This window comes from Cebidichthys violaceus, unplaced genomic scaffold (genome assembly GCF_023349555.1).
Source record: "Cebidichthys violaceus isolate CVI_PGR_0920_01 unplaced genomic scaffold, fCebVio1.0.p SCAF_10, whole genome shotgun sequence".
NCBI classification, from domain to species: domain Eukaryota; kingdom Metazoa; phylum Chordata; class Actinopteri; order Perciformes; family Stichaeidae; genus Cebidichthys; species Cebidichthys violaceus.
In genome coordinates, this window is record NW_027176263.1 from 13,163,247 (window position 1) to 13,190,136 (window position 26,890).

The 26,890-nt window shown below is 43.1% G+C and overlaps 1 protein-coding gene across 1 annotated transcript in view; it reads left to right on the forward strand.

Annotated features, from left to right (window-relative positions):
- Positions 1-26,642, forward strand: part of dntt (deoxynucleotidyltransferase, terminal) — an 81,593-nt gene extending 54,951 nt beyond the window's left edge. The window contains exon 11 of the mRNA XM_068718163.1: positions 26,245-26,642. Coding sequence (XP_068574264.1) covers positions 26,245-26,331 — 87 coding nt within the window. The 3' untranslated portion in view covers positions 26,332-26,642. The remainder of the gene's footprint in view (positions 1-26,244) is intronic.
- The last annotated feature ends 248 nt before the right edge of the window (positions 26,643-26,890 follow it).

A 26,890-nucleotide genomic window follows, 5' to 3' on the forward strand; every position in this document is an offset into this window, starting at 1 on the left:
CTTTGAAGAAGAGCAGATGATTTTTGAAAGTAAGCTATTGGCCTGGCGGAGATTGTAAAAGTGCAGGGAAACAGGCCAAGCTATTTACACACACACACACACACACACACACACACACACTCTCTCTCTCGTTCACTTAACCAGCGCCATCGCTTCCACAGGCCCATTTCAAGGTCAGAAGAAAGCTTAACGTTGTACATCCGGACAGAATCCCGCACCTCCGCCGCACATCACAGTCGCAATTAACGTAATGACGACCAATCAGCAGTCCTGCCGCCGCTGCCAGCACTCAACTCTCCCTCTGTTCTCCGTGAGCAGGAGAGGAGGAGCATCCCTCCCCATTTTTTGTCTTCTTTTTGTTTTTCGTCCGACGCTCACCGATGGTAATTGGCTCGACGATGGCGCGATAATGGCGCTTCCATCTTCTCCGCGACCCGTCTAATTGGCCGGTGGTGTCGGAGAGATTGGGGCGCCGCTCGTGTCAGAGAGACAGGGGAGTGATGAGGACTGGCGTCTGATTATAAAAGGGAGACATCCTCGCTAAAGACCAAAAGACGGTCATTTAGAGGACTTGAATCTTGTCGGCTTCAGAAAGCTCTCAGTGGATACAAAGCCGGTCTCCGTCTTATTATAAAATGCTTAAAAAAAGATTAGAGGGCTAATACTCAAGCTAATGATCTCCCAATTAAAAACAGGCTCATTTGGAGTCCTCGTCTCGCCGTGGGAGGGAGCTGGACAACCGTCACACGGAGACACGATGACTCGGGGGCCATGCGCACCAAAACATGTTTGCAGTGGGAAGCACTCACTGTCATACAGACTGCTTGCGCAGGTGTAAACAATGTTATTCGAAACACAGGTGACACCGGAGGAACAGCAGCGAAATGGCTGAAAGTGCAGGTTCCGGTCCATAGTGGGAACATTATCCAAACCAATTACAGGGAATGACCCCACAACGCGGGGCTTTATGGGTGTCAGGAGACGGGTGTTGACAGCTGGAGTTCCTCGCGCTTGTAAAGCCTTGCATAACATAATGAACAGACTACAGCCTGCGCTGAGAGTATGGGCCGAGGAGCACAGTTCTCAGATCCCTGAAAGGGAACGGTCACGTTGAGATGCTAAGCTAAGCTTGTTTGGCCGCCGATGTTTTCTCCTCCGCAGTTACCAATACTTCGGCCCCTTTTTAACCAGACAGTCAAGGTAATAAGAAGGCCCAAAAAGGAACTGAAAATCCATTTTCTGTTTTCACTGTTTCTGAAGAACCATTGCGATTAGGCAGTTTGTCAGAGAGGCAGTTTTCACATGGTCATTTTGTTCTTTTGTAGTTTTCTGTTATTCGATTGTCACACACAGAGGTGGACAGAGAGTGAAAACACCAGAAATAGCAACAATCGAGTGTTTTATTTATTACTTTTATAATTTCTGCATTGGTATTTGAAAAAACGATTTCCACTTAGTGCTGAAACAATTAGTTTATTAATTCAATAGACCATTGACAAAAGATAAATCTCTTGCAATTTCGACTGTCTATTAATTGTCATTTATCAAAGCAAATATGCCAAACGTTCTCTCAGAGATGTGAAGTCTACAGGTTTTGGATTAATGGTCAGACAAAGCAAGCAATGTGAAGATATCTTCTTGGGCTTTTGATTATTAATATGTTTGCATGTTTCTGGCCACCTCATGAAAGCAAATCCAATATTGTCTCTCTTTTTGCTCTGTTTTTGGTCTCAACCAGCTCCTGAGGGAAACACGTGACTCTTTAGCATCTATATGCTCCACTAAGTTCATCAGCCGGTCACTTACTTTTTGGTATCAAACAGATAGTGTACAGTGGGTTTTTAGATATTTTTGCCAAAAGAAACACAGAGCAGTGAGAGTGAAAATTAAACAGCAAAGCGGCAAGTCAAACTGCTGAACAGTGAGCCAAAACTCACTACAGAGCTCTGTAAAGCCGAAGAGAACTGCAGGTTCAGGTGATAACTCATCATAGGGCTGGGCGGTTAACCGGTTCAACCGGTATACCGGTTTTAATTTCCCGTATGATATGAATTTTTCATATACCGTCATACCGGTATAACCGAAACAACTGCTGTCACTCTTCAACAGGAAGTAAAATATATTGTTCGCCGTGTAGAGTGCGACGGTTAGAGCTACGTATGTAGTGAGAGGGACCCCTATATTATGGTTACAACTTGATAACACAACAATTAATAACCCGCAACTAACGCTCTTTAACAGGGCAACACCACGGCACACAACAGTTTGTGATACATAAACAATTTGTAACACTAATAATTGTACATTTATAAAATTTCACCGCCGAACAGCATGCTGGGTACAGCTCGCTAGCTAGCCCGTTAGCACAACAGTCTGCTAACAGCTGGGAGAGGCTCCATCACGTTACTTAAAGAACAGAAAAGAGCGATGCAGGAGGAACAAAGAGAGACCGGAGATACACCAATAGAGTCTGTGCCCAAGAGAGGAGCTGTGTCTGCTGTTTGGAAGTGTTTCGGTTTTAAAAAATCCGACGTTTTGCGAGTTTAGAGCCACTGTTGATGCCGCTGGTGGTAACACGAGCAACTTACATCATCTCAGCAAAAAACGTATTATTATAAGTATAAATTATTATTTATTGTTATTTTCATGTGTGTAATAAATGCAATCTGAAATATACACCTTGAAAACTGCAAACCTATCTACGTCATATTTTTATGTTTGTTAAATTGTCAGTAGCGATAACTAAATGATATGCTTATTATACATATTCCAAACAAAAACACTTTAAAAACTTTAAAAAAATTATTTAAATGATTTTTTTTGCTTTTTGGAGTATTTTGGTTAGACACATATGCAACGCTGATTAGAGTGTAATATGTGTGGTATTTGTTATAAATGTAATAAGAAGGGTGATAAGAAGCTGTGCTTGGAGGGACTTAGGACCCAGGGGAATGTAGGTGAAGGAAGCAGGAAAAGATGGAAGACAAACAGCTGTTCACCGCTCGCTGCCGTCCGGTTGCTTTTTACATCGCCACATTGTTTTCCCATCGTCCATTGCTACATTGCTGTTAAGTAATGATAGTTGCAGCCACACTGGGGACTACTGCATGCTCACTGTATGAATAAATGCATGAACGCTGTAGCAGCAGACATTTTGACTCGTGTTACTGATAACATTAACGCTGACTCTGTTCTATTCAGGTGTCTGTAACACCAGGACCCTGAAACTGGAGCAGCTAAATGGAATTCAGCCCTGACTGATTTTATTATTCACACCTGTGTTTTTCCTACTGTGACATGTTAAAAATGACCTCCGGTCTCATAGTATCAGATAGCGACAACCCTGACGTTTTGTGGTCCAATACCCAAATTCAGATCTTGAGTTCCTAGAAAGCGCTCCTGCTGTGGAAGAGGGTGTTTTTTCAAACGAAGAAGCCACTGAGTCAGTCGGTTTTTGCTCGCGATCGGCCACTGTGAAACCAGGAAATCATTCACACCCTGGCGTGATCGATATGGCTGCACCTCCACTGTCAGGTTGGGGTCAGGACACCCTGCGAGCAATAACTGACATCTAGGCGTCCTCTGTAAATACTCCGCTGACTTGTAGTGCCACAGGCACTTATAGCCAGCATCAGTGTGTGGCCTCCACAGTTGAATTTTAACTGTAGGTCTGAGGTGGCGGCTGTGTGGGGGGGTGGGGGGGAAGCGAGGGAGTGTGTGTGAGTGTGTGTGTCCTCTGCTGTAAGTCTGAAGGTTTGTGATAATTAATACGTGTAGCAGGCTTGATGAATGAGGACAGGTGGAGGATTTCATCATGCCCAGACAGACTGACTCCCTCCCTGGGCAGGAGGGATCCATGACCTGCCCAACACCTAGAAAGAAAAAAACCCAAAAAAAACACTCCATGTGTGGCCGGGTCTACCCTTGAAATTCAGTCTTTGTGCGTATTTGTGTGCGGCTCTGCTGGTTCCCAGGCTGCAAACCAAAGCACAACTTGTTAAAAACAACTCCATGCAAATGCAGTTCGTTGTCGTTCGCTTCCATACATGCATACATTTTGTGCTACATACTGCGGGTGTGAGAGGGTGTGTATCAGCATGTGTGTCTCTCTCAGAGGGTAATTACTCTATGTCATCTGTAGGAGTGTGATTAATGAGCTTCTGGTCAAAAGGCAGTGAGCGTAGATGTCCTGGCTTTAGTGCTGAAGCACAGTTACTGATATGAGAGGACCATTCATATTCTCCCCTGACACTCCTGCGGCTCTACACCACACTGATGTGTATTCAAGTAACTAAATGTTATCCAAAGTACAGCATTTTGTCGGTAATATTAATTATGAAGATAAAAACAACTTTTTGACATCTTAGAATTCTCAAATCTACTGTACACTTAAATAAAACGTATATTGATTTATATATAGGATACACCTCCTGTATTGTTCTTTATATTTTTGTATTAAATTAACAAAAAATGTATTGTGATTAGTGTGAAAACCTTAATATTTACACTGGCAACTGACATGGAAAAAGGAAATGGATAACAATCTATATTTACAATGTAGAAAACAAAATCACAGCCATCTTTCTTCCTGTTGGTTGTACTCCTGATATATGCAAAAGAGAAAAGTGGTGTAACATCATGTCTACTCTATTCTGAATTATACATATTGCTTCATCATGACTTGATATTATTATTTTATATTATATCACTCTTAAATGTTTCAGAAGGGGTTTCTATTCTGCCGTCATCTAGGATCTGTTTGCCTCAGGATTTCTTTTCAATTTAAGAGCATTTTCAAGTCATGACAAAATTTGATGAATAGCTTTTATGCTTAAATTTCCAAATCGTTGTGTGGAGGAAAGTGAAGGATTATTACTTTTATTTAACAGATTTAATGCAATATTTATTTTTAATTCATCATATTTCAATCAATATTGTTCTCCTCTAACAAGCTGATCATCATTTGTATTGCTAAAATTAAAATTGCATGAAAGACTTAATACGTTTCTGGACAAAAAAATTCAAATAATTCTAGCTGTTGAAGTTTAGTTGAATCGTGGCAGTGAAAGCTTCCTGTCAAATATCTGGGCTGAAAGCAGCACATAAAGTTTACACGCGTTAACTGGGATCCCAAATATAATAAAATATGCTGTAATCGCAGAAATAATCGACACATTACATTAAATAAAGCTCAATTCAAATAGAGTTTATTGGTTCTACCAATATTACGCTTTGTGTGTGTTAAAAAAGGGCCCATCTGTTGGAGAAATTTACAGAAGCATGAAGGTCCACAGGAGATTCCTTTTAACATTTGAAAAATACATAAATGAACAGCAGATGCTAGCCCAATTTTCCCTGACGAGCATAAAATGTTTCATTTAAAAAGTTATCACAGGGAAGACCGTTTCTTTCTTGTGCTCCACCACTAGTTCCTCTCTCTCTCTCTCTCTCTCTCTCTCTCTCTCTCTCTCTCTCTCTCTCTGTCCGCCGGGGGAAACAGCAGAATTTAATACGAGGCTCACTGTCAAATTACGATATCTCGGATGTAGAGTGCTCACAGCTCTTTCGACCCCCCACCCTCTGAGCAGTGGATGAGTGGACAATAACGGGGCAATTGCACTGGGCTTTGGGGAGCGGCGGCGTTGAACGCTCCCCTGGCCGGCCGGCCGGCCGGCTGGCTAGCTCTCTCCCGGTGAGGACGGGAGCCGCCTGGAATGGAGGCCCCCCCCTCCCCCCTCCCTCTCAGCACGCAGCGAAAGAGGGAGGAGAGGTTTAATTTAGCGGATGGCGGCACAAGGACCCTCGGGGCGTCACATACTGTAAGACACACATACCTGAGCGCGCCTTGTGACGGACAGTCGGGCCCGAGGAAGGCGCGGCCCCCGTCCTCCAAACATCCCAGTGGCAGGCTGGGAGAGCTGGGAAATTAGCCTTTTTTTTTTTCTTTAAATGGAGTGATGTGCGGCGCAGGGGGGGGAAGGTTGCTCACTCACCGTTCACATTTGCGAACGTTTCACCTCGACCTTGGTGGCGCGTCTGTTCTTACAGTATGAATTCTAATTAACGGAGGCAGATGAATAGACCCGTGCGTTTGAAAAGGAGGGTTACGTTGGGACGTTTTTCAAGGTCAGAAGTTGACCCAGTTCATTCAGTGCTTAGTGTGTGGCCGTAAGCTTTCAACCAAAGTCAATCCATTTGTACGATATACTATACTATACTATACTACAGCTACTATAAAGTGCAATAGTGAAATAATCTTTGAGTTACACCTCAGCAAAGGCTGTGTATACGTCCGTCCGCTCCATTCTCGTGAACGCCTCTAACGTTCACATGGACTCGAGGGAAAACTGATTTGATTTTAAAGGTCAAAGGTCAAGGTCACTGGGACCTCCCAACCCTCCCGTTATCAGGAACACCTCGAGCGAATTTCTTCAAATTTGGCACAAACTTCCACTTGCACTCGTGGTTGAACTGATCGCAATTTGGTGGTCAGCTCAAGAATTCATACGGCAACTGTGACAATTTCCCACTAATAGGACAAAAGGATGAAGTGATGAACTGCAACGTGACTGGTTGGTGGAGGTGTACAACTGCGAGGAGCTGATTCTAGCTGGGGATAATATGAAGAAGGGCTTTGCGGTTCAGAAAAATCAAGAAAGGAGACGCTGGGGAAAGAAGCAAACACAGCAAAAGCATGGCCTCTAAACCACACGAGCACACTCATTCTATCTGCAGGCTGTAGGAGAACATAGTGGCACCGTTCTCCAGCATACAGAGTCGCACTGAACGTAGCATCCCAACCACTCTGCCTTTGATCATAACAGAACTAATATGATCCCGTACTAATTGGAAACATGCAGCAATTTCATGCTACTTCAATACCATTTGTGTTTCCATTAGTGAACCATTAGCTGAGGGTTTTGATCCAATGCAGCTCATAATAAGCGAGAAGAAACCTTAAATTATTCCTGTTTGTTGCCCATGTTTTCAGAAACCAATAACAAGGAGCGCAAAAATCAAATAGCTAGAATAAGACATGCACCCGTTCCTGCTGTGCATCTTCATGATATTCATATGAAAAATAGCGGAGTGTCAGTATGGAAGCGCGAGCCAGAGGGAAAGTTTATTTTTTCCATTGTGTTACATGGGTACAAACAATATGTAGCATTTCATTAAGCACACTAAGTGAATTACAAGTCGAATCATCGTCAGTGTTTATTATTGTTGCGGAAGTGGAGTATTCCAGGAACATTGCACTGGTAATTGCTACACTGGGTGTTCTATTTTCAGCAGCAGCAATTGATTTCAAGTTTCTTTTTTTTTCTTCTCTTCCTTCCTCTAAGCTTCCACTAGTATGTTGATAGTCTATTTTGTTACAGCCTTTGTGCAGGATGTTAGTGGTTGAGCCTGCACTCAGTACTGGATTAATGCTCTTTTCTGCTCATAAATGATTCAATAACTCAGTGTGAAGTATAAAGGTTTAACATAAAGAACAAACGCATGTGAGAAATGAAGCTTCAGTCTCAAGCTCATTTACAACTTGTAACTAATTTCCGTCTGTAAGAAAACGAGTGTTGTGAATGGACCGTGTTGAGACACCTTCAGAGGCGATCATATCTCTGCCAGCCAGAAGTTTTTTGAGGGGTCACAGTTTCAAAACTCAACATGAACAGTTCATCTTACACATCTGTTTGTGTCCCGTGTGGAACCAAGTCAACGTCGACTTATTTACTTATTTACGACACGGATGCAAGTAACGTAACAAGCTTACTTATTTTAGTAGTAGTACCAAGGTACCTACTACGGTTTCAAGGCCCTCCACTGGGCCACATAAAGGGTACATCTTATTTGTCATTTCCTCTCTCCTCACTCTTATTTCTGCTCTGAGGAGCGAGGAGCGAGTACACACAAGAGCAGCCTTCACAGAGGTCTTTTAACAGCAGATACGCCCCCTTTTTAGATTGTATTTGTTTTCTGACTCACCATCTGGTTAAAATATATGTTAATGGTAGGTGTGAACATAACAAAAGGACCACAAATGACTTTCTTCATTTTTTAGAGAGTTTTGTCTTTTTATGATCTGTTTTTTCTCCCATCAAATTTAAATATGGATATAGTTAAAGTCTGTCAGCAAGAAACACTTTTTACATCATTTATCGTCTTTTCCGTTCCTGAGCGTCGGGTTTGATGAGTTACATCATTTTGAGTTTCCCCAAACATTTAGCCAAATAAATAATTTCCACTGTTCAAAAGACACCATGATAATATTCTGGGATATTTAATAATGACTTCAGTCACAATCAGAATTTCAATACATACAGGCACAAAAAATGAATAAATAACATACGCAATCTTCCAGCAGAAATCGATCATGCGCTTTTTAAACAGAACACAGTATAAACACATAATGCCTTTTGTTAAACAGGTAACATATTGAAAACACCTCTACTCTGGCAGTGATGATAACTGTGTGTCTTTATAGTGTGCAGACACAAACTCCATGAAAAAGTCTCTCCAGCTGTTAAAGCCAACTGACTTGGGATGTACCCCAAGACTCAACTAATGCCTGGTTCTACCTGCAGAAATCAGCCATGCTTAATCTAATTGGTCTTCTATGATTATTCTTGTATGTTGCATAATGCCCTTGGAAAGCCCTTTGTGACTTGTCTGTTAAAAACGCTACAATATATAAATGTATTATCCTTACTTACTTAATCTGCGTAAAACTGCATCAATCATCATTCATGGCTGCAGTTTTATGAATGTTGCAGCACTAAATACAAGTCATATAATCCTTATAAGCCCATAGTGAAGCACACATATACGATACAGATATTGTGTCACCAGAAGGCTGGCTCACCTTAAGCCATTTCTCTCACACACACACACACACACACACACACACACACACACACACACACACACAGAGGAGAAGAGAGAGAGAGAGAGAGAGAGAGAGAGAGAGAGAGAGAGTCAAAGGAGAACCTTCTCTTCACAAGCTTCTGTCGGCTCTCATCCTTCACTCATCACTCAGTCAGTCAGTCAGTCAGAAAAACTGATCTCATTCAGATATACAGCTGCTAGAAAAGGTTTCTCTCTCTCTCACGGCAGGTTGTGTCGTGGTTAGGCCCACTTCTTCTACAACCTTTACTCATGGAGCATCCCGTCGCTCGCCCGGTAGAACAGAGCCCTCTGTCCACTGTTCAGTCAGGAGCCTCGCACAGAGTCGAGCGGGATTTTTGTGGAAAATCTTTGTGCATCGCTGCAAGTTAAATCGTCATCACTGTTTGGAGAAACGCCATCATTTCTTTTGCCAAAAACGAATGTAGAAATGTCATCACCATGGCTGGAAACATCCTCGCCGTGGGTAGAACAGTTATCACTGTGGGCTGCAAACATTACCACCGCGGATAGAAATGTCATCACCGTGGGTATCAATGTCATCACTACAGGTAGAAACGTCACCTCGGGTGATAACACACACACTATGTCCCCTATTCCTGGCCATATTTCACGACCTGGTGCGATTATCACTCACGGAGAAACTCACAGAAACGTTGAACAGCGACGTGTCAGCGCTTTACAGGAAGAAAATTGGGCAGTTCATAAAATACTGCATGAAGACGTCTTGGCGCTGAGGAGAGCTGGATGAGGAGTTGCTTCTTAAGCTGGGATCAGACTCCAGGATTTAAGGAATCTCAACATATCTCATATTTACAGGCCGTCCGCTCTAGATTTCTCACTTAAAACCTTGTCTCGTGTTCCAAGAGAAGCTCCCACCTCGTCGTGAGATAAGGACGGGAAATTACAGATTACAAGATTCGTTCGGATTTGGGAAACAGGATTTGGAAAATTGGACCGTCTTGAATGTTGCAAACATGTGCATTCTCGCAATCTGCGGTGACAAACACAAATCCAGCATGGAGCCAGGCCAGCAAGAAAATCTCTGCCGTCATAATTTGTGGAAGGAAAGTGAAGTGAGAGAGTGTGGATGACAAAATGACAGAGCTTTGGGTTTCTACTGTTATGACAAGTGTAAAAACTGGTGTCAGCTGTGACTTCTCTTTTCAGTTTTATTGTTTACTACTTCATGATGCCATGCTAGGGTATGCTTGAAATAAACTGTTGTTCAACCATGCCTTAACGCTAAAGTGTTTATATCGGTTCCAATTGTTTTTCACGTATCCAGACAACGTTTCCCCATAAACAGTTCATATGAAATCTTACGTAAAAAAGTATTCGTATTCACAGGTAACTCCTTGGTTAGGTTTAGAAAAAGATTGTGATTTGGGTTCAAATAACTACGGAAGTTACGTGACAAACAAATCCACGTTGACTTCCCGTTTTACACGAGGCACGAAAAGCGGTCACCTGCGTGAAAGACCGGTTGTTGTATTGCCCCCCCAGCCCTGTATGGGGTTTTGCAGACTTTTTGCTTCCTGGTTCATCATTATGTAGATTACATACAATGGATTTCATGGGATATCTATGAATTACAGCGCATACATTTTTTTGTAGGAATAGCAACGAACGCTGTATGAGCCTGATCCAGATGATGCCCTGACTTTTTGTCTCGCACCACCATGAGGTTTACATTTGTGCCTCTGAATTCTTTGGTGAAACTTTTTTTGTCAAGCACTAATTAGCAAATGCTAGGATGCTAAAAGGCTAAACAAAGATAGTGAACATGGTAAACATGATATCTACTAAACACCTGCATATTAGCATACTCTATTGGCTCCGATGACTGTAGACACTTTGTCCTGTTTTAGATGCCAAAAAGAGAAACCCAACCCTGCATCCTTTACTATTTGCCAATGTGTTACGGTGTGCTGTTGTACAATAAACAGATACATGCAACAACGTGTGTCATTTCCACACACTACTAAAGAAAGGATTACTGTGACCGGTTTTAGCGCCAGATCTAGTAGATAAAGACTTGACCATGTGTGCCAGAAAGGTCAGTCACACTATCACAACACTGTAGAGCTGCTTGGCTTTTTCAAGGTGGTTTTTTTTGTGGAAATGTTGGTTATGTGGGTAGCTGCCATTTGAAGATGAACACAATAGATGTCGGCTGGCTCGGGTCATAAGAAGCACGATAACATCGCAACGCAGTTATGTGATACAGCAACCAATTTGACCCCGGCCACCACAATCCCCCCGATGTCAATCCCATTCCACACCTTGGGATGAACTTGATCGGTTTTAAACAGCGGGACACTCCTGGTTCCTGTCTGAGTCGCTGCCGTGATGTGTGGCAGAAAATGTCCTCCTCACCTTTTCATCTGCTTTGCGCAGTTCACACCCAAAATAGCATCTAATCAATACAGACAGAATACAGATCACAGCAAATACCATCAGATCTTTAATTACCTGGAATGCATATCCAGATCCAGATTGTATTACCAGGTGCAAATGAGGTCTTTGTATTCTTGCCAAGAAAGCAGTTCTGTGGGGACAATATAAATGCTGCGTTTGAAGGCAAAGAGAGCTCTTTTACTCTCGCTTTCCTTCGTGCTCATACAATCCCCACACACATTGGAAACCTCCTGGTTTGATCATTTATTGCTACACTTTGGCTTGGTTGTTATCTCTCAGTGATTCATTTGCTTCCAGTCTGTGTGCAGATGCTCTAATCAGGATCTCCTCTACACGACTGTAAGGCCTCTGTCGATTCTCCGTCCATGTTAATGCCATAACCGCGCAACAGGTCTGAGTGTCTTCTCGCATTTATTCTGATTAAGAACCCTGTTCTCCTCCGAGGGAGCTGCCACTCAGTATTACAAAGACGGGTGTGCTGGTTCGCCATAAAAGCCTGCACACATTTCCGTTTTCTTTTTCTTCTTCTCCTGCCAGTCAAAACGGGGTTCAAGGAATTTTTCACTTCAGGGATTTGCTTTGATCACGCCAGTTTGGACATTTTCCTTGCTATGTCCCCGAGTTGGTCTTGAAAGGCTCTGACTGTAAGACGGAAGCCGAGTGGAATGATTGCAGACAGGTAAATCAGCATGTGGGTATGATGGATTATACAGTGACAACATTCGTTGAGTGTAATGTGAAGGTGTGTGCAGCGACGTCTAACCAGTCCCTAGTCCTGATTCCGTGCTCCACAATATATTTTTGCGTTTGGCAAAGGATGGATACAAAGCCTAAGAATTTGTTATAGTAGACAGCTTAAATGTCACATTTTGGTTCAGCAAATGTCAAGCAAGAGTTGTAGTTGGAAAATTCAAATCAGCTGTCTACGTGTCGGTCCACGTGATGGAAAGGTCGTTAAATCATCAAGATATTCATGAGAACAAATATGCGAGAACCCTTCTTTTGTCCTCCCTTCCCTTGAACAAGAGTCCTGTTCGCTCCAACCACCCAAGTAATGACGCCCCCATGACAGGTGAACAATGCAAATGTGGACATTCATTTCAGGATACAGTTGCCTTGTGATTGGGTCGTTCCACATAGAGGTCAGAGACATAATTAAGGGACTTTAATGGGAATGATCGGGGAGTGCTGCTGCAATAATGTTGCATAGTGATAGAGGTAGCTGAGTGTTACAGAGCCAGCTAATACATGGTTTACTGGTATGATGATAGTCTTTTTTAAATGTATTTTTTCAATTTGAATTTCACATGCATTTACATGTATTTTGTTTACATTTCGCGTTTACTTGAAGTTGTGATTAAGAAGGTTCCATATCTCTTATCTTCCATCAGTAATGCTGTTCACCACCAAATACACAACATGCAGACAGCAGATTCTGTAGAAACAAGGCTACGAGTCTGCAGCCATGCTAGAATCTCTGTGACGAACAGTGATGCTTTAAACTGAATGCTAACGGTTAGCATGCTAACATTGGCTAATTAGCACTAAAGACGAAGTACAACTGGGGCGGATGGGAATATCCTAGTTTTGTAAGCACCAACATAGATTGGTTGAGTATAGTTGGTCATGTGGCGTCAGGCCAATCGTTGTCCAAGACTGGCAGAGAGGCCAGAGGAGTGTCCAATTATGGACATGGGTGACTCCATTTTGTTGCACAAACAGTCTGGGAGAGAGGGACGGAGAATATGAAGTGAGTACGAGATTAGCTACCACTGTGACAGAAACAATGATCTGGTGCTGGATGTGTAAAGAGCCGTCGCCGAAACACCGCAAGGCTGATGAACTGATGAGAGGCAGGTGAGCGAACTGGAAGGGCTGATGAACTGATTGATGGCAGGTGTGTGTAGATCCGGGAGCCGTGATGTGAGCCACAGCGGAGAGGGAAGAAACACTGTCACGGGTAGTTTAAGTTTAGACCTTTAAGCTGTTGGTGGTTAATGAAAAGTTAGGGGATCACCAAAGTCTTGGAAGAGTCATTCTCCTGGCACACTAGATATGTGTACAGATTTCCATGGTAAACCGTCCAAACATTGTCCAGAGATTTCACGCCGAAACCCAAAATGTCAGCCTCATGATAGCTGTGGAGGAAAAGTCACCAAAGTCAGTAGGATTCATTGTCTGATAACCATGTGCAAAAATGTCAGGGTAACAATTCCAATAGTTGTTGAGATATTTAACTCTTGACCAAAGCAGTGGACCAACCATTAGCTTCTTCACCATGTTAACCATCTTCACTGCCTCCAAATTCATCTGACTTCCCACACCCAGTCTATCAGACATGAACCACAATATCAAATGACACTGGTCTCCCCCTAAACCAATCAGCAGACGTTGTGTTCTTTCTGCAATAATCTGCCATGCTGACACTGAGCTGGGATGAATGAGTGCATACATGAACATTTTGTGCATATCTGATATGTATATCTGTGTGTTTCTGTGTTCTGGCTATGGAAACAAATAGCCCTCTTGGACAAATTAATATAATGATCCATTGAGCCGGCTACCAAGAACAAATTCAGTCCCTCATTGGGCCAATGGATGTTGTAAATTTTTTTATTTGTGTTACTGTAAAAAGCTGTCATAATCAAAACGATAATAATCAATATAATGTATTTAATTGCTGGTTTTTAACTGAAACTGCTTCAGATAAAAAGGCCATCAGTAAACTGGCAGCATGTGATGCTTCCAACCAGATTGCATGGGGAGGCATATAAATAGCACAGCATTTCCTTCATTTCAGTGTGTCATTATTCAGTATTTTAGGTTTTACGCGTCATTTACCCCACATCGTTTCACGGTAATGTTTTGGCTACAAAACTACGGTGATGGATGTGGTCAGGTTTTGGCAACAAAACCACTTAGTTTGGTATGGGAAAACATCATGGTTTGACTTAAAATAAGTACCTAAACTAAGAAAAATGCATATAGGACCACTAAACAGGAAACACGTCACCAAAGTCACAAACGTCACAAACATCACATAACTTTAAAAAAACACCATAAGCGCTCTCTCTCACATTTTATAGTTCCTCAGTTGTTGAGAGCGTAGCATATTCACGCCAGTGGCGGGCCGTGCATTTTATACCTGGGCCTTCTGTGCTGTCCTACTTGAGCCATGTCCTAATAACGTCATTATGACGCCACGGCTATGGTTATTTGTTTCTAGGGGTGTAATAATACATGTATTCGTATTAAACCGTTCGGTACGAGGCTTAAGAACCGAACAATACGTTTGAATAATACTAGTGCATTTGGAAAATGCAGAAGCTTAAATTGTGGGAAATATAATGTTTTTGGTGGACTGTGCTCAAGTAACAGACAACAGGCTTTGTGACCTCTGAACCCGGAACAACAGCAACACTGCAGCGCTAGAGCACGAGCCATTCATATTATTCATAAAAACGACACGATAGACAAATGAACACAGTAGAAACGGTACTGCAGATGTAAAGATGCAAAATCAGTTGACTTACCACAGCTGCTCTTCACTTAAAAAGTCCACTCAGGTCTCTCCAAACGTTTTCAAAAGCACGTAGCTTGTGCGTGTCCCGTCGTGTAGCTGCTTTGGTTAGCGTAGCATAGCTCCAAACACCAAGAGCTCAGTTGCAAATGAAACGCATTCTTAGCCATAAAATGTGCAACGCTTCCCCGCCGCTGTCAGCCAGAAATACCGTTCGTACAAATCCTTCTCCATGCTGGGTCGGGGCTGCTAGCTGTGGGCTTGACCGACCCTTTGATACGATGTCCAGCTTTTCTGGAAATGTCCTTCTCCAGAAATCCGTTTAAAAACGCTAAAAATGTCATGTCAATGTCATAACTTCTTACATAGGTTTCAACTTGAACTCTTACTAAACACTAAGATCTGCTAGCTAGCTTTCTGTTTGACAAAAGTCACGCTGGCCCACTGACCAATCACGGCGCACCTTAATGCTGACATACTTAGCAGGCTACCTAGACAGCTCTGGCACATCAAAGAATACGCCCAACATGTCAAACTAAAGATCTGATTGGTTGAAGACGATGACAATCAACAATATCGTCTCCATATACTTTAATCTGCAAAGTCTACCTAGGGCCTCTCTCCTTACATAGAGACATAGAGGTGAAATCTGATTGGATAAAAGCTCTACTTAAAACGAGCTGTACTGGAAGCAGCGCTGCAGGCTGGAAGCAGAGCAACTGAAGAATACAGTATCTGTGCAATGAGAAAATAAGCTAATGGGAAAAAAATGATGATACGTGTAGTGTATTTGTGAAAAATTCTTAAATTATAAAATAGCTATAACTTTGTGATTCTGTTTAGGCCAGCAGAGAAGGCTTACCTGGCCCTGACGGCCCACCACTGATTCATGCTAATGTGTTTACATTGCAGTCAGTACAGACTACACGGTGTACAAATGACCAGTAAAAAGCAAGAAAAGCGTTATTATTACACGCAAAATTACTTTCGGATTGCTGTGTCATTCATGTGCTGTTTGGTGAGAGCGAGATGGATGCAAAGGGATGAAGCAGGCAAAAAACAGTGCTGACTTCCACTTTCTGTAGAAGGAGTGCTTCTCATTCCTGTTTGGCAGATAGTTTGTGCTTCAGTCTTATGTTTCAATTCATCACTTTCTGTAGTCGGAAAAGATTCTGTTTATGCCTGACAGCACAGTTTTTCTGGGGTAAATCGGGCAAATCTAAAACATCACAGGGAAAGGGTCGGGTTGTTTTTTTTTTTAGCTGCAAATTTGTGATTTATGTCGACAGGACAAGTATGTTTTTCCATGACAGTGTTGCCGAGTGCAGCTTTAGCAGGCTGGCATGTGATGCTTGACATGAGAATGTGCTAAGGGAACGCAAACAGTCAATGAAACGGGGGAGAGAGATAAATAGATAGATAGAGTGACACATGAAGACACGGGAAGAGACAGGAAGGTTTTGTCGCCATTCCGTTATCCCCGACGAGGCTGTATCAGCAGGATGGTCATCTAATCAGCCTTCACAGTGGGACAACTGCATCAGTTAGCATCAATGATAAATCATATTGACAGCTATTGCCTGACAGAAGGGGGGTAATGATAGAGGAGGGAATGGGGAGCTGTTGAAAAATAGACTGAAATTAAAGTGAATTAAGGAGGGGAAAGAAGAGTGATGGACACAGCAAGGTGAGGGAACATTTCTTAAAAAAGAGAAAGACATTCAGGATAATTGCATGATTATTATCCATTCACTCATTGTACTTGAATTCCCCCCCCCCCCCCGTCACCCGTTTCACCATCGCCACCTCACCCGCTGCACCTCTGCCTCAACTTCTTCAGCCTCCCATCCACCCACACAGTGTCTGTTACCAGTGCCTAATGGCTGAAGATAGAGGATAGTAAGTATTTATAGATTGAGCCTGAGTTTTACATCACAAAAAACGAAAAAAAAATTTAAGATTCTCACAAATCCTGCTTTGCAGTGTAAAGAGAATAAATGAGTTGACTCTGTGAACTGAGAAGGAGAGGACAAAGAAGGCAATATAATGAGAGAGATGGAGATGTTGGAGGTGGGGGCTACATTGGGGTTGGGCTGAACCGGGGGGGGGGCTTAGTCGGGTGACAGATTCCGCTCCATTATTGATGAAAGTGAACGGCAGACGGTTTCAGGAAAAGGCCCAGTGTTGGGCCGTGTCCGCTTGCCATGTAACATTAATTGACACAGCCCTTGCGGTGGTACAGGCACCCGTCCGTCCGGGGCTCCTGTTTCAGTTTGCGCCATGATTTATTTACAGGGACACTCGACTGAACAATCATTGGGGTGGTTCGGGCCTATCTTGTGGTCTCTTTGCTGCCATGTCCTCTAAAAGGCATGGCTGGTCTCACTGTAGAACAGCAGGAAAAGGAGATAGCTCATGTTGCAAGAGGTGTTCAGTTCATGTACGAACAAGTCTTTCACACTGGCTCTTTAAACTGAACTGACTGTACTTAATCCTCATCGTCACGGAACAAATCAGTGAATCTCCTCATTGGGGACTAAGTACTGTTGTCAGATCAAATGATTACTTGGTTGATGGCTTACTAAAATCAATGCATCCTCATAAAATGGTTCATATTGTATCTTACGAAATTTTTGGTGCATTTTTCTACTACTGTTCAGCAATAGGAGCAGTCAGTGCGTCAGCGCAAGCCTGATTTGCTTCGGCAACAAAACTACCTTTAGGTTTAGGCTTAGAAGGGTTTTCCAGACGTCCCTCTTCCCAGCAATCCTTTCAAGGTCCTCCCTGGGCACCCTGAGGCATTCCCAAGCCAAAAGAGAAAGATAATCCTCCTATCTCTAAAGCTGAGCCAGTTAGCCCACGAGAGGATCCACGATTTCATTCTTTGGGTCACTAGTCAAAGCTCATGAAGATAGGTGACGGTAAGAACATAGATGGACTGGTAATTCAAGAGCTTTGCCTTCCCATCTCAGCTCCCTCTTCACCATAATGGTACAGTACAACACTGCTGCAACAATCGAACCATATCGCTTCTTCTTTATCGAAGATAAATGATCTCCTTTGCTTGGGGCATTGACTCACTCCCAACCCGGAGGGCGCAATCCACCCTTTTCCGGCAGAGAACCATGGCCTGGAGGTACTGACTCTCATCCCGACCACCTCATACTCGGCTGCCCAACAATGTCCTCAGCATCTTAGAGCCCTTGCCAAATCAGGATCATATTGAAACCGTATTGAAAATTCAATGACAATTGCTGTTCAGTCGATCATTCAGTCTTTGCGAAAGTCATTTCGCTTAAAAATTAGAACAGATCATGAGATTATAAAATGTGCAAACGGTTCTAAACGTTAAGTTTTTGCAAACTACTATTTGGTTAAGAAGCATCAGGGATGAAGACTAACTGGTTGGTTTGTTTAACCATTCCTTATCTGATAAAGACAAGTGTTGTAATGCACCTATGAAGCATGCAATCATGCACAAGTACGGTCGTTAAGTTGTGGCTAGATTCAAAGGTTATGTGACCTACGGTGGCAAGTTTTCATCCATTGAAAACAAAAAATGTAAGGATGTTTTGTCTCCTTTGTGTCCCAGTAAGAATGCTATTGACTGAGAAAAAATTATTTGATTCTATGTGCTGCTAAAAGGCTACCGGGAGATGCCAACAGAGCATTATTCCAATGCGCTCCACCTATGGATAAAGAGAAGCACCTGGGACTGTCTGATTGGGAGGCAGTCCCAGGTAAACAGAGCTAGTTCTCTACTGAACTAAATATGACTGAATGTACTACTGAACAGAAGAATTAGCGCGAACGTCATGGCACTATAGCTTTGAAAAACATGACCAAACGATAGTCAGTGACTACAAATCTGGATTAAACAAAAATATTAAATTTGTCACTACGATTGATAACCACAAGCAAATGTAAATGTTTCATATATAAATCTGTTTAGCAACCCTGCTTTCAGTCAATGTCACACGTTGATGATTCAGCCTGTTCCCAGTTCATGAAAGGTTGTAAATGAGCTATTCTGAACACTGTCTGTTGATCAGAGCCCTCTAGCACAGAGGTGACTCGTTTTCTGTTTGCAGAACCAACAACTCCGGTTTGTTTGGACGGAATATGAGAGGGCAAAGCAATGATAAGAGGCCGCAGCTATTTTTGTAATGGTGCAAGCACACAGGATGTGGCAACAGATTTCTTTTTTTTTTTTGTCTCTGTGTGACCCCCAGAGACCCTGTGCTGGACTCACGGTGCGATTAGAAGGAATACATTATTTAGCCAGTGTGGGCCCTGACATGACTCATGACAAAATCAGATCACTTCTTTTCTTCCCTTTTAAAAGCCGTCTGCTCTGAGCGACCGCGCTCTGACAATTTAGCGATAGAGAGAAAGAAATCCAGCACAAAAGTCGCTCTGCCACAAAAGCACCTAACGAAAAGCAAATAGAATGTACCTTAAATTAAATTGGCGTGGGAAGAGATGGCACATTTGCCAACATGTTCCTGGCTCCAAAGAGAACCATTTCCCAATGTAGGAAACTGTTCAATGATAGAGAAGAAGGACGATATTTGCCAACCTTTAACTGAGGACGCATATTGGCAGTTCTGTGTTGGATGATAATAGTTAGAAGCACAGCCAGAAAAGCACTTTGAATGAAAAATGCCATTTATTTATACGTTTTGGGATCTCTTGATTTGTGCACCCGTGCAAAAAACACAGAGAAGGGCCGCTTTCTTTGCCACGAAACTCTGACAGAGTCTCTCTGTAAGCAGCGAAATTACCCAACACCGCTTGATTATTACTGACACACACTATATTGCACCTTCGGCTCCCCAAAGGGTCATTCACCATCACAGTGTGTTACCAAAATACAAAATGACTGCTATCAAGAAAATAAAGCCATGTGCATCAAGCCCACCAAAGCCAAATAGAAAACCTGAGTGCCCTTATAGAACGAACCCCCTGGCTGGTTCATGTGTTCTCTCACCACTCGCCAATACTGAAGTCTCAGAATCAAACAGAATTCATTCCTTCACAGACAGGCACATTATTTTGATGATGATCAGAGTCAGCAATCTTCACTTCCCAAAGATAAAAATCGTTTTTCAGTTTCAAAAGAATAGTTTGAAATTGGTTTTGTCAGCCTAAAGAATAAGAGCAAAAAAATATAAGTAATCACAGCTTATTTTATCATTAAATGGGTCTCCAAAACGTACTTACTTTTGGAATTGTTTTCTGGTCACAACCTGCATTTCTAACCTTCAGGTATAGCATATTACCGCCCAATCCGAGTCTCCAGTGGTGTGACCGATCAAATGACTTCGAAGATCCTGGCTCATGTCGGTACAAATAAGCGTCGTTATGATTCCCAAACTAAGCTCATATTTTGCAAATGTGCCATTTTAATTGAGCAGAATGAAAAGGAGTGCTGAGGCAGCAGCATCGGATCACACTGTCAGGAGGAGGAAGCAAATTGGTCACGCAAAACCAGCCCCTCCTCAACAAACCAATTAATTATTTATGGGCTTCAGTGGAGCTGAGAAAGTTAATTTATTGTTATCATTAGCAGAGCGTTCTGTTTGGGTCCATATGAGGAAGAGTCAAGCTACAATTACGGGCTCCATAGATTAGAGGGGACTTTGTACGACTGTGGCAGACACCCTTCACGAGTTCACAGGACGCCTCCAAACTTCAGGGAGATGATGGGCTAATAAATGAAAATTAAAAAGGACGAGGACAACAAACAAACATCTTGCAAGGACAATTGTCCGAGCTCACATGCTGTGTGTCAGGAGGAATAGTAATTAAAGTTAGGAAGGAACTTTTAAGTGGTTCTTGCTGATACCTCTGTATGACCTACACATGCAAACAAGACCATCCGGGAACATATTGACTATTTCTATTTATTTAATCGTAATGCCTGTCATCGGGTCCGTTCCTCCAGTACCACTTTTGTCCGCAGGAACCGCCAAAACATCACTTAAAAAAGGACTTTTTAAATTACCTGTCCTTAAGTAATGTCTTCAAATGAATACATTTTCATTACATCTGTATTGTGGAGTTCGGAGAAAACTAATAATAGCGGCTCTACTGTTGTAATTCATCTTCAGTAAATAAGATGTATGTAGCATTCGTCTTCACTGCAGTTATGCATGTGCAGAAAGTACATGGTTAACATATTGTATACACAGAACATACTCGTGTAACCCATGTGACAAAGGGTCGAACTCACATCTGCAACCACACCCAACAGTGATGTCATGGGGTACTGACACACATGGGGTACACTTCTACATCACTGCAGCAATACGAGACGTTCAACCACTCACATTTGGGTTGCTCATTAAGCTGACAATATTGAAAATAATACGTTTTAAGATCTGTTTCTATGTATAACTTCGATAATAATTCGGTCGTGAGCATTTCAAGGCCGATGTATCCAGCCGGAATGAATATAAACATACATATTGTAACGCAAGCAAAAAGAGATTTATGTGAGGTTTTTAAAGTGCAAACAAATTACATCTTTCTTCGCATTCATGACCAGCGAGAGAGAAGCCGTTGTTTGCCACGGCTCTATAGCAGGCAATGGCCACCCACTGAAGGATGCCATGGACAGTCATTGCTTCATTCAACTTCCTTTATTCAATGATAATGATGTGCAAATGAAAACATGCATTCAGAAGTTCTGCTTTGGCAACATCACAAGGACGCTGGGAAAAAAAAGCTTTTATTACACTTCTCTCAGACTCTCTGCCGTGTCTGCCCATTACCTTTGGGCAGCCTAATCAACTAAATAACTTTGATTTGCAAATGTTTACTCCTCCACGGGAGCAGAGAGCCATAACGCCGGGGACGCCGAGCGAGGACCCCGTTGTTTTCCGAGTAGGAATTCATTATGTGTCCCCCCCCCCCCCCCCACGTCTGCCTCTCTGCCCAAAGCACGGGCTGATTAGCAAGCCGGGGACGGATAGGTAATGACGATAACACTAAACTCAATAGCTGTTTTATAGGCGGCAGTGCTTTATGACGCTTGCACTAATTGCTGGTGTGATTAGTGAGGTGTCTGTGCCCTCTCTGGTTGCTCCGGCTGTCCTGTGATCCGAGCTCTCGCAGACCGGAGCACAGGGGAGGTGTGGGTGTGCGGCGGATCGTTGCAGGAGGAAGACACAGGGGCATAATCGACTTCCCACTTTTTTTCTTTTTTTTTCTGCTCCTGTCAGCCTTTTCCTGTGTGCTGCAATAAAGACAAATTAACTTAAAGGCAATCAAAGGATTTTTCCTCTTGATCTCTTGGCAATAAAGTAATCTATTTTTTTACTTGTCAGTGAGAAGAAGAAGGTCCAAATAATAATAAAAAAATAAAGGAGACTGAGAACATTGGCTGATTTGATAAACTGATATTTTGGTGGAAAAAAAAAAAATTCTGTCAGCCCTTGAGTGTGCCTTCATCTGATGGAAGTGTACCTTGGACTCTTCATATAAAGGTGGATGTCCTCAAACATGAAGTGGCGGTGAAAATACAACACGTTGAAACTGATTTTGAAAGCTTTATACGCATCTGCCTTTCAGTCTGACCTCAATACTCGAGCTCTTGAGTCATTGCTTCTATGGCAGAGCAGAAAGTGAGACGCCTGCACACTTACTGAGGCTTTTGTTCACATACATTTTACTGCCAGAGAGTAGCTAAAAGGGAATTTGCATGGATTTCAGGTTGTGTTTGCATACTTCTCCTCATGACCTTTAGCATGGTTCTCTTTGCAGCCTTCTGTTCTTCTTTGTGTTTCTAAAGATATCTCTCTGTCTGCCTGATACCGTCTTAATGCATTTGCATTGTTTATGTGACATTATTCATGTCGTGAAAGTCCCCCGTTTGTAGCGTTAAAAGATTAGCAACTGTGGAACTGTAGACAAATTCTTGTTTGTCGATAAAAAGTCAAACATGTGATTTGTGTTCACATAAATATGTAAGGAGATCATACAACTATGACTCCCAAGGTGTTTCACTAATCTTAAGACTCAGATTAAGGATGAATTCAGCCAAATTTGAACAACGTATTGTTCCCAATTTCAAAAAGTAAGGGTTTTTCTTTGCTTCCTGCCTGATGTGACTGGCTTTTTTTTCTGCATAGCAACAGTGGCTGAGGCTCATGGGTACCGAAGTATTTTTTTAAGCCGTCCGCCGTGCCAAACTTTCAGAAAGAAAATCGATTGAAGTTTTACTTAAATCATCACGTTGATTGCCAGCTCCCTAGCGCAAAGTCTGTGTAATGTCAATAGAGCTGATGATTGTCTGGAGAATGCTGATGACTCAAAACCAGAAGAACGCAAACATCCGAGGGAGAAGAGGAGGGGTCATTTACACAAACGAAAAAAATTCCTCATCAACTCATCAGACAAATTCAAGGAACAGCAAGAGACTCGGCTGTTTATGATCAAATTTCGAACCGGCTACCAGACCACGTAGTAATCCAAGTCAAACCTGCCTCCCGCACGCTCTACCAGGGCGCCGCCCTTCCATTTCACCAAACAAAAGTATTTCCTGTAGGTGATGACGAGACTAATACAGACAATCTTCTGTTGTGTGCTACATTTGTTAAATGGCAACTCATGACAATGCCCAGACCTGGTCCTCCAGACATTGTCCATGGTTCATATGAGAACTCAGCTTTGGTTAACAGGTGCAAAAAAACAAACATTTTAACACGCATAGAGCAAGTTGTCTTTTGTAATGTTCTTTCATACTTTAGAGACTTGGAGGTGGATGTCATCGTGTATACATGGGATATAAGCCCATATGTTTCTTCAGAAAGTGAATTTGATGAGATTGGTGAACACTCGGATATTCAATCATCATCATTTCAAACAGAAGTAGCTGTGAGTGGCGGTTCTAAAAATGGCGCTAAACCAACTTGAAATAAAAACTGATAACAAAAGACGAGCCGTTTCTAGTATAATTGGAGCGGCCAAGCTCGTTTTGGGTTGTTATTGAGCTTTCCTCCGTGTTTCTGTCCTTCAAGCGCTCGCTGGCAGGACGGCGCGGAACAGCGATCCAGGTTTTTCCGTCCATCTCTCCGTCTCCCTGCCTCCTCCTCCTCCTCCTCCTCTCTCTCTTTGATGTGTCAGTTGAGTCGGGCCAGAGCCGGGCAGGCAGCCATGTCCATCAGCTCCATCCATCAAGCGGTGGGCCGGGCGGCAGAGAGAGAAAGGATGACGGGCAGCAGAGAAGGGGCAGATGTTTTCCACAGGAACTGATATGTGTTCACGTCCGCGAAGGGATGTCATTACGTGGCGGACGGAGAAACATGTCGCTGATTAGCGGCTTATTAAGTCAAGGACACTGGCTCACAGTAACACACGCGGTTTCCATCCTGGCGTGTCAGTCACTGAGAACCTCCGTGTCTCCGACAGATAACCTCTCCGTCTAATTAACCGCCACTCTGTTCGTGAACTCTAAGCTCCTTTTGATACACCAAAAAGAAAAGAGGCTGCTCTTTCCATTTGGAGTATAGTTTCCCTGTGTGTGCCTGAAAGGGAAGAACTCAGAAGTACATAAGGCTTCTGGATTTTTCTCTCACCGTGTTGTGCTAAGTAAATAAAGCAACGTCTCCCCGAGGGCTTGTAAGGATTGTAGGAATTGAGGAATGTGGACAGTGGATGCGGAGAGAGGGCTTTCGCCCTAATCCAGGACAATGGCTAAATTGGTAATGTGGAGAATCTCATCGGTTCCCTGTATCTCTCCTTCAGTTGGATCTCCTGAAAATCCTGTGTTGTGGGAAATGTGGATTTGCTCCAAATCACATCAGTCTTGTCTCCTTTCTTTCCTGTTTTTTCTTTCACTCTTCCCCGCCTTCCACTTTTTTTTTATCACCTGCAAGTTCAATACAGTGCGGCCTGCCGCATCATAAATTGCAGCGATCTGTGTTTTGAGCGGTGAGGGCAATAAACGGGTTCAGGGTTATGAGCACAATGAAAAATACAGGCAGTGGTGGAGCACATAATGGGCCTCGGGATGGTTTCACTCAAATATAATATTGTTTTTTGTTTTTTTATATTAAAGAGCAATAATATTTCAAGGGACAGCATGGTTTTGTGTACAAGAGAAAATGAGAAAAAGAACTAACGGACATCGCACATTAAAACTGCAACTTGGTCCATAAACTGAGTCACCTTGTTCGTTCTTCCAGCACAAAGCAATTAACGGCAAACAAAGTGAAGAGAATACAGAGATGCTCAATTTAAAGATTGTGGCAGGTGATTGCAGAACAGTTTGGAATCAGGGATCAGCAGTAATAATGTACAGTTACAGTATATACGACAATGTTTTAACTCTACAGCTCAGTACTATATATAGTTTTATATATATATATATATATATATATATATATATGTTTTCACATGCGCTCAGCCATTATTTTTATTTATATTTATTAATTTATATTGCATGTGCTTGGAAACAAATGTCAGATTTTACTTTTCCTGGACTTGAAGCAAACCCCCCGTTAGACAAACATATTTGGAAGCCAAAACCAAAAGGTGTACGGTAAAACCATCATTTACCATTGTAAACCCTCTCACTCAACATTAACTTGTTTCCCTGTTTCATTGGGGGATTTCTATGGACCTTTTGAGTGCGCTCACTTTAACTTTTACTCCCAAATGCAGTGGTTAAGAAGACCTGTGATATGAACAGAGCCTAATGCACCGTGCACCCGAACCTCCTCTCCGCATGGCTAACCTGTCATTTGCATTATAAATAACAAGGCGGCATGTCGGGAGACGTGCCTGGTGGCGTTTTTCCCCTCTCCTGACTGCCGACTAGTTGCACTCAGTTATGTCTGCCTCTCGGCTGCCATCTCCTCGCAGCCGCGTCAGGTCCAGTTTAACACTTGGAGGCAGGATGTGTCAGAATCACAGTCCTCTCTCTCTCTCTCTCTCTCTCTCTCTCTCTCTCTCTCTCATCCTCTCCAGGCTGTCTCGCTCTCAAGGTGAGTCAGGCCTCGTCACCGCTCCTATGGAGACACAACCCATCACATGGCCGCCGGTAGACGGCCAGCCGTTAATAGCCCCTGTCGTGGTTTGTCAGGGAAAATACTGGTCTGCTGAGAAGTGCAATCACTTAGAACAAGGTTGGAGTGTTTATAGGTCGGAAGGGAGATGGGCGTTCAAATGTAAATCGGCACGGTCGCTGCCTCAATTGATATTGACAGCTTGCAGCGGAGATAGGGGTACAAGCACTGCTCAGGCTGCAAAAAACGTGAACACCTTCAGGAACAGCGAAGCTCAAATTTGAGAATTTGCGGATTTGCACCGGTTTTGCCGAGACAAAATTCCTGCACATTCCTGCACACTGTCACCGTCTTTCTGTTTGTTTGTCCTCTCTCTCTCTCTCTCTCTAGCAAGAGTTCCTGGCAGCCACGACTGAAAAGGACATCTTTGCCCATCTGGGTCTCGAGTACATGGAGCCCTGGCAGAGGAATGCGTAGGCCTCTGCTCCTCCCAGGCTGGATGACAACCCTGCGCGTGCATCAGTGTTGATCCCATCTGCTTGCCATTCTGCGGCTCTCCCGCGATTCACTTTCAAAACAGCTCCTGATTCCCATAACAGTTTGGTGTTGTTGTTACTGCCTTTGTGCTTGTTGTTGTCTGGACTTGGTGTGATGATTCATAATTTTGCTTATTCACTGTTGTCTGTTAGCGAGCAAACACTCCGCTGTACCATTCACGGATTGCCTGTCTCTAAGTGTTGTAATCATTGGCAGGACACAAAGACGAACCAGACGCCCGAGGTGCAGGAGAGAGGCAGCCTGAAAGAAACGCAGAGGGGGTGGAGGGAAAGTGGGGGGGGGGAACAGGAAACGGTGAGGAAAGCGAAGGGGGGGGGAGCTTTTGTCGAGCAAAATGTTGTAATCACCCTCCTCCTGGCAGGAGAGTGCTCGACGCGAAGCTGAGCCAGGTCTCTTGGGAATCGAGAGGTGGGTAATGAGCTTCAGATAGAGGAGCGTTCGGCGTTGCCATTTAGCTCCCATTTAAGCCGACGTCCAC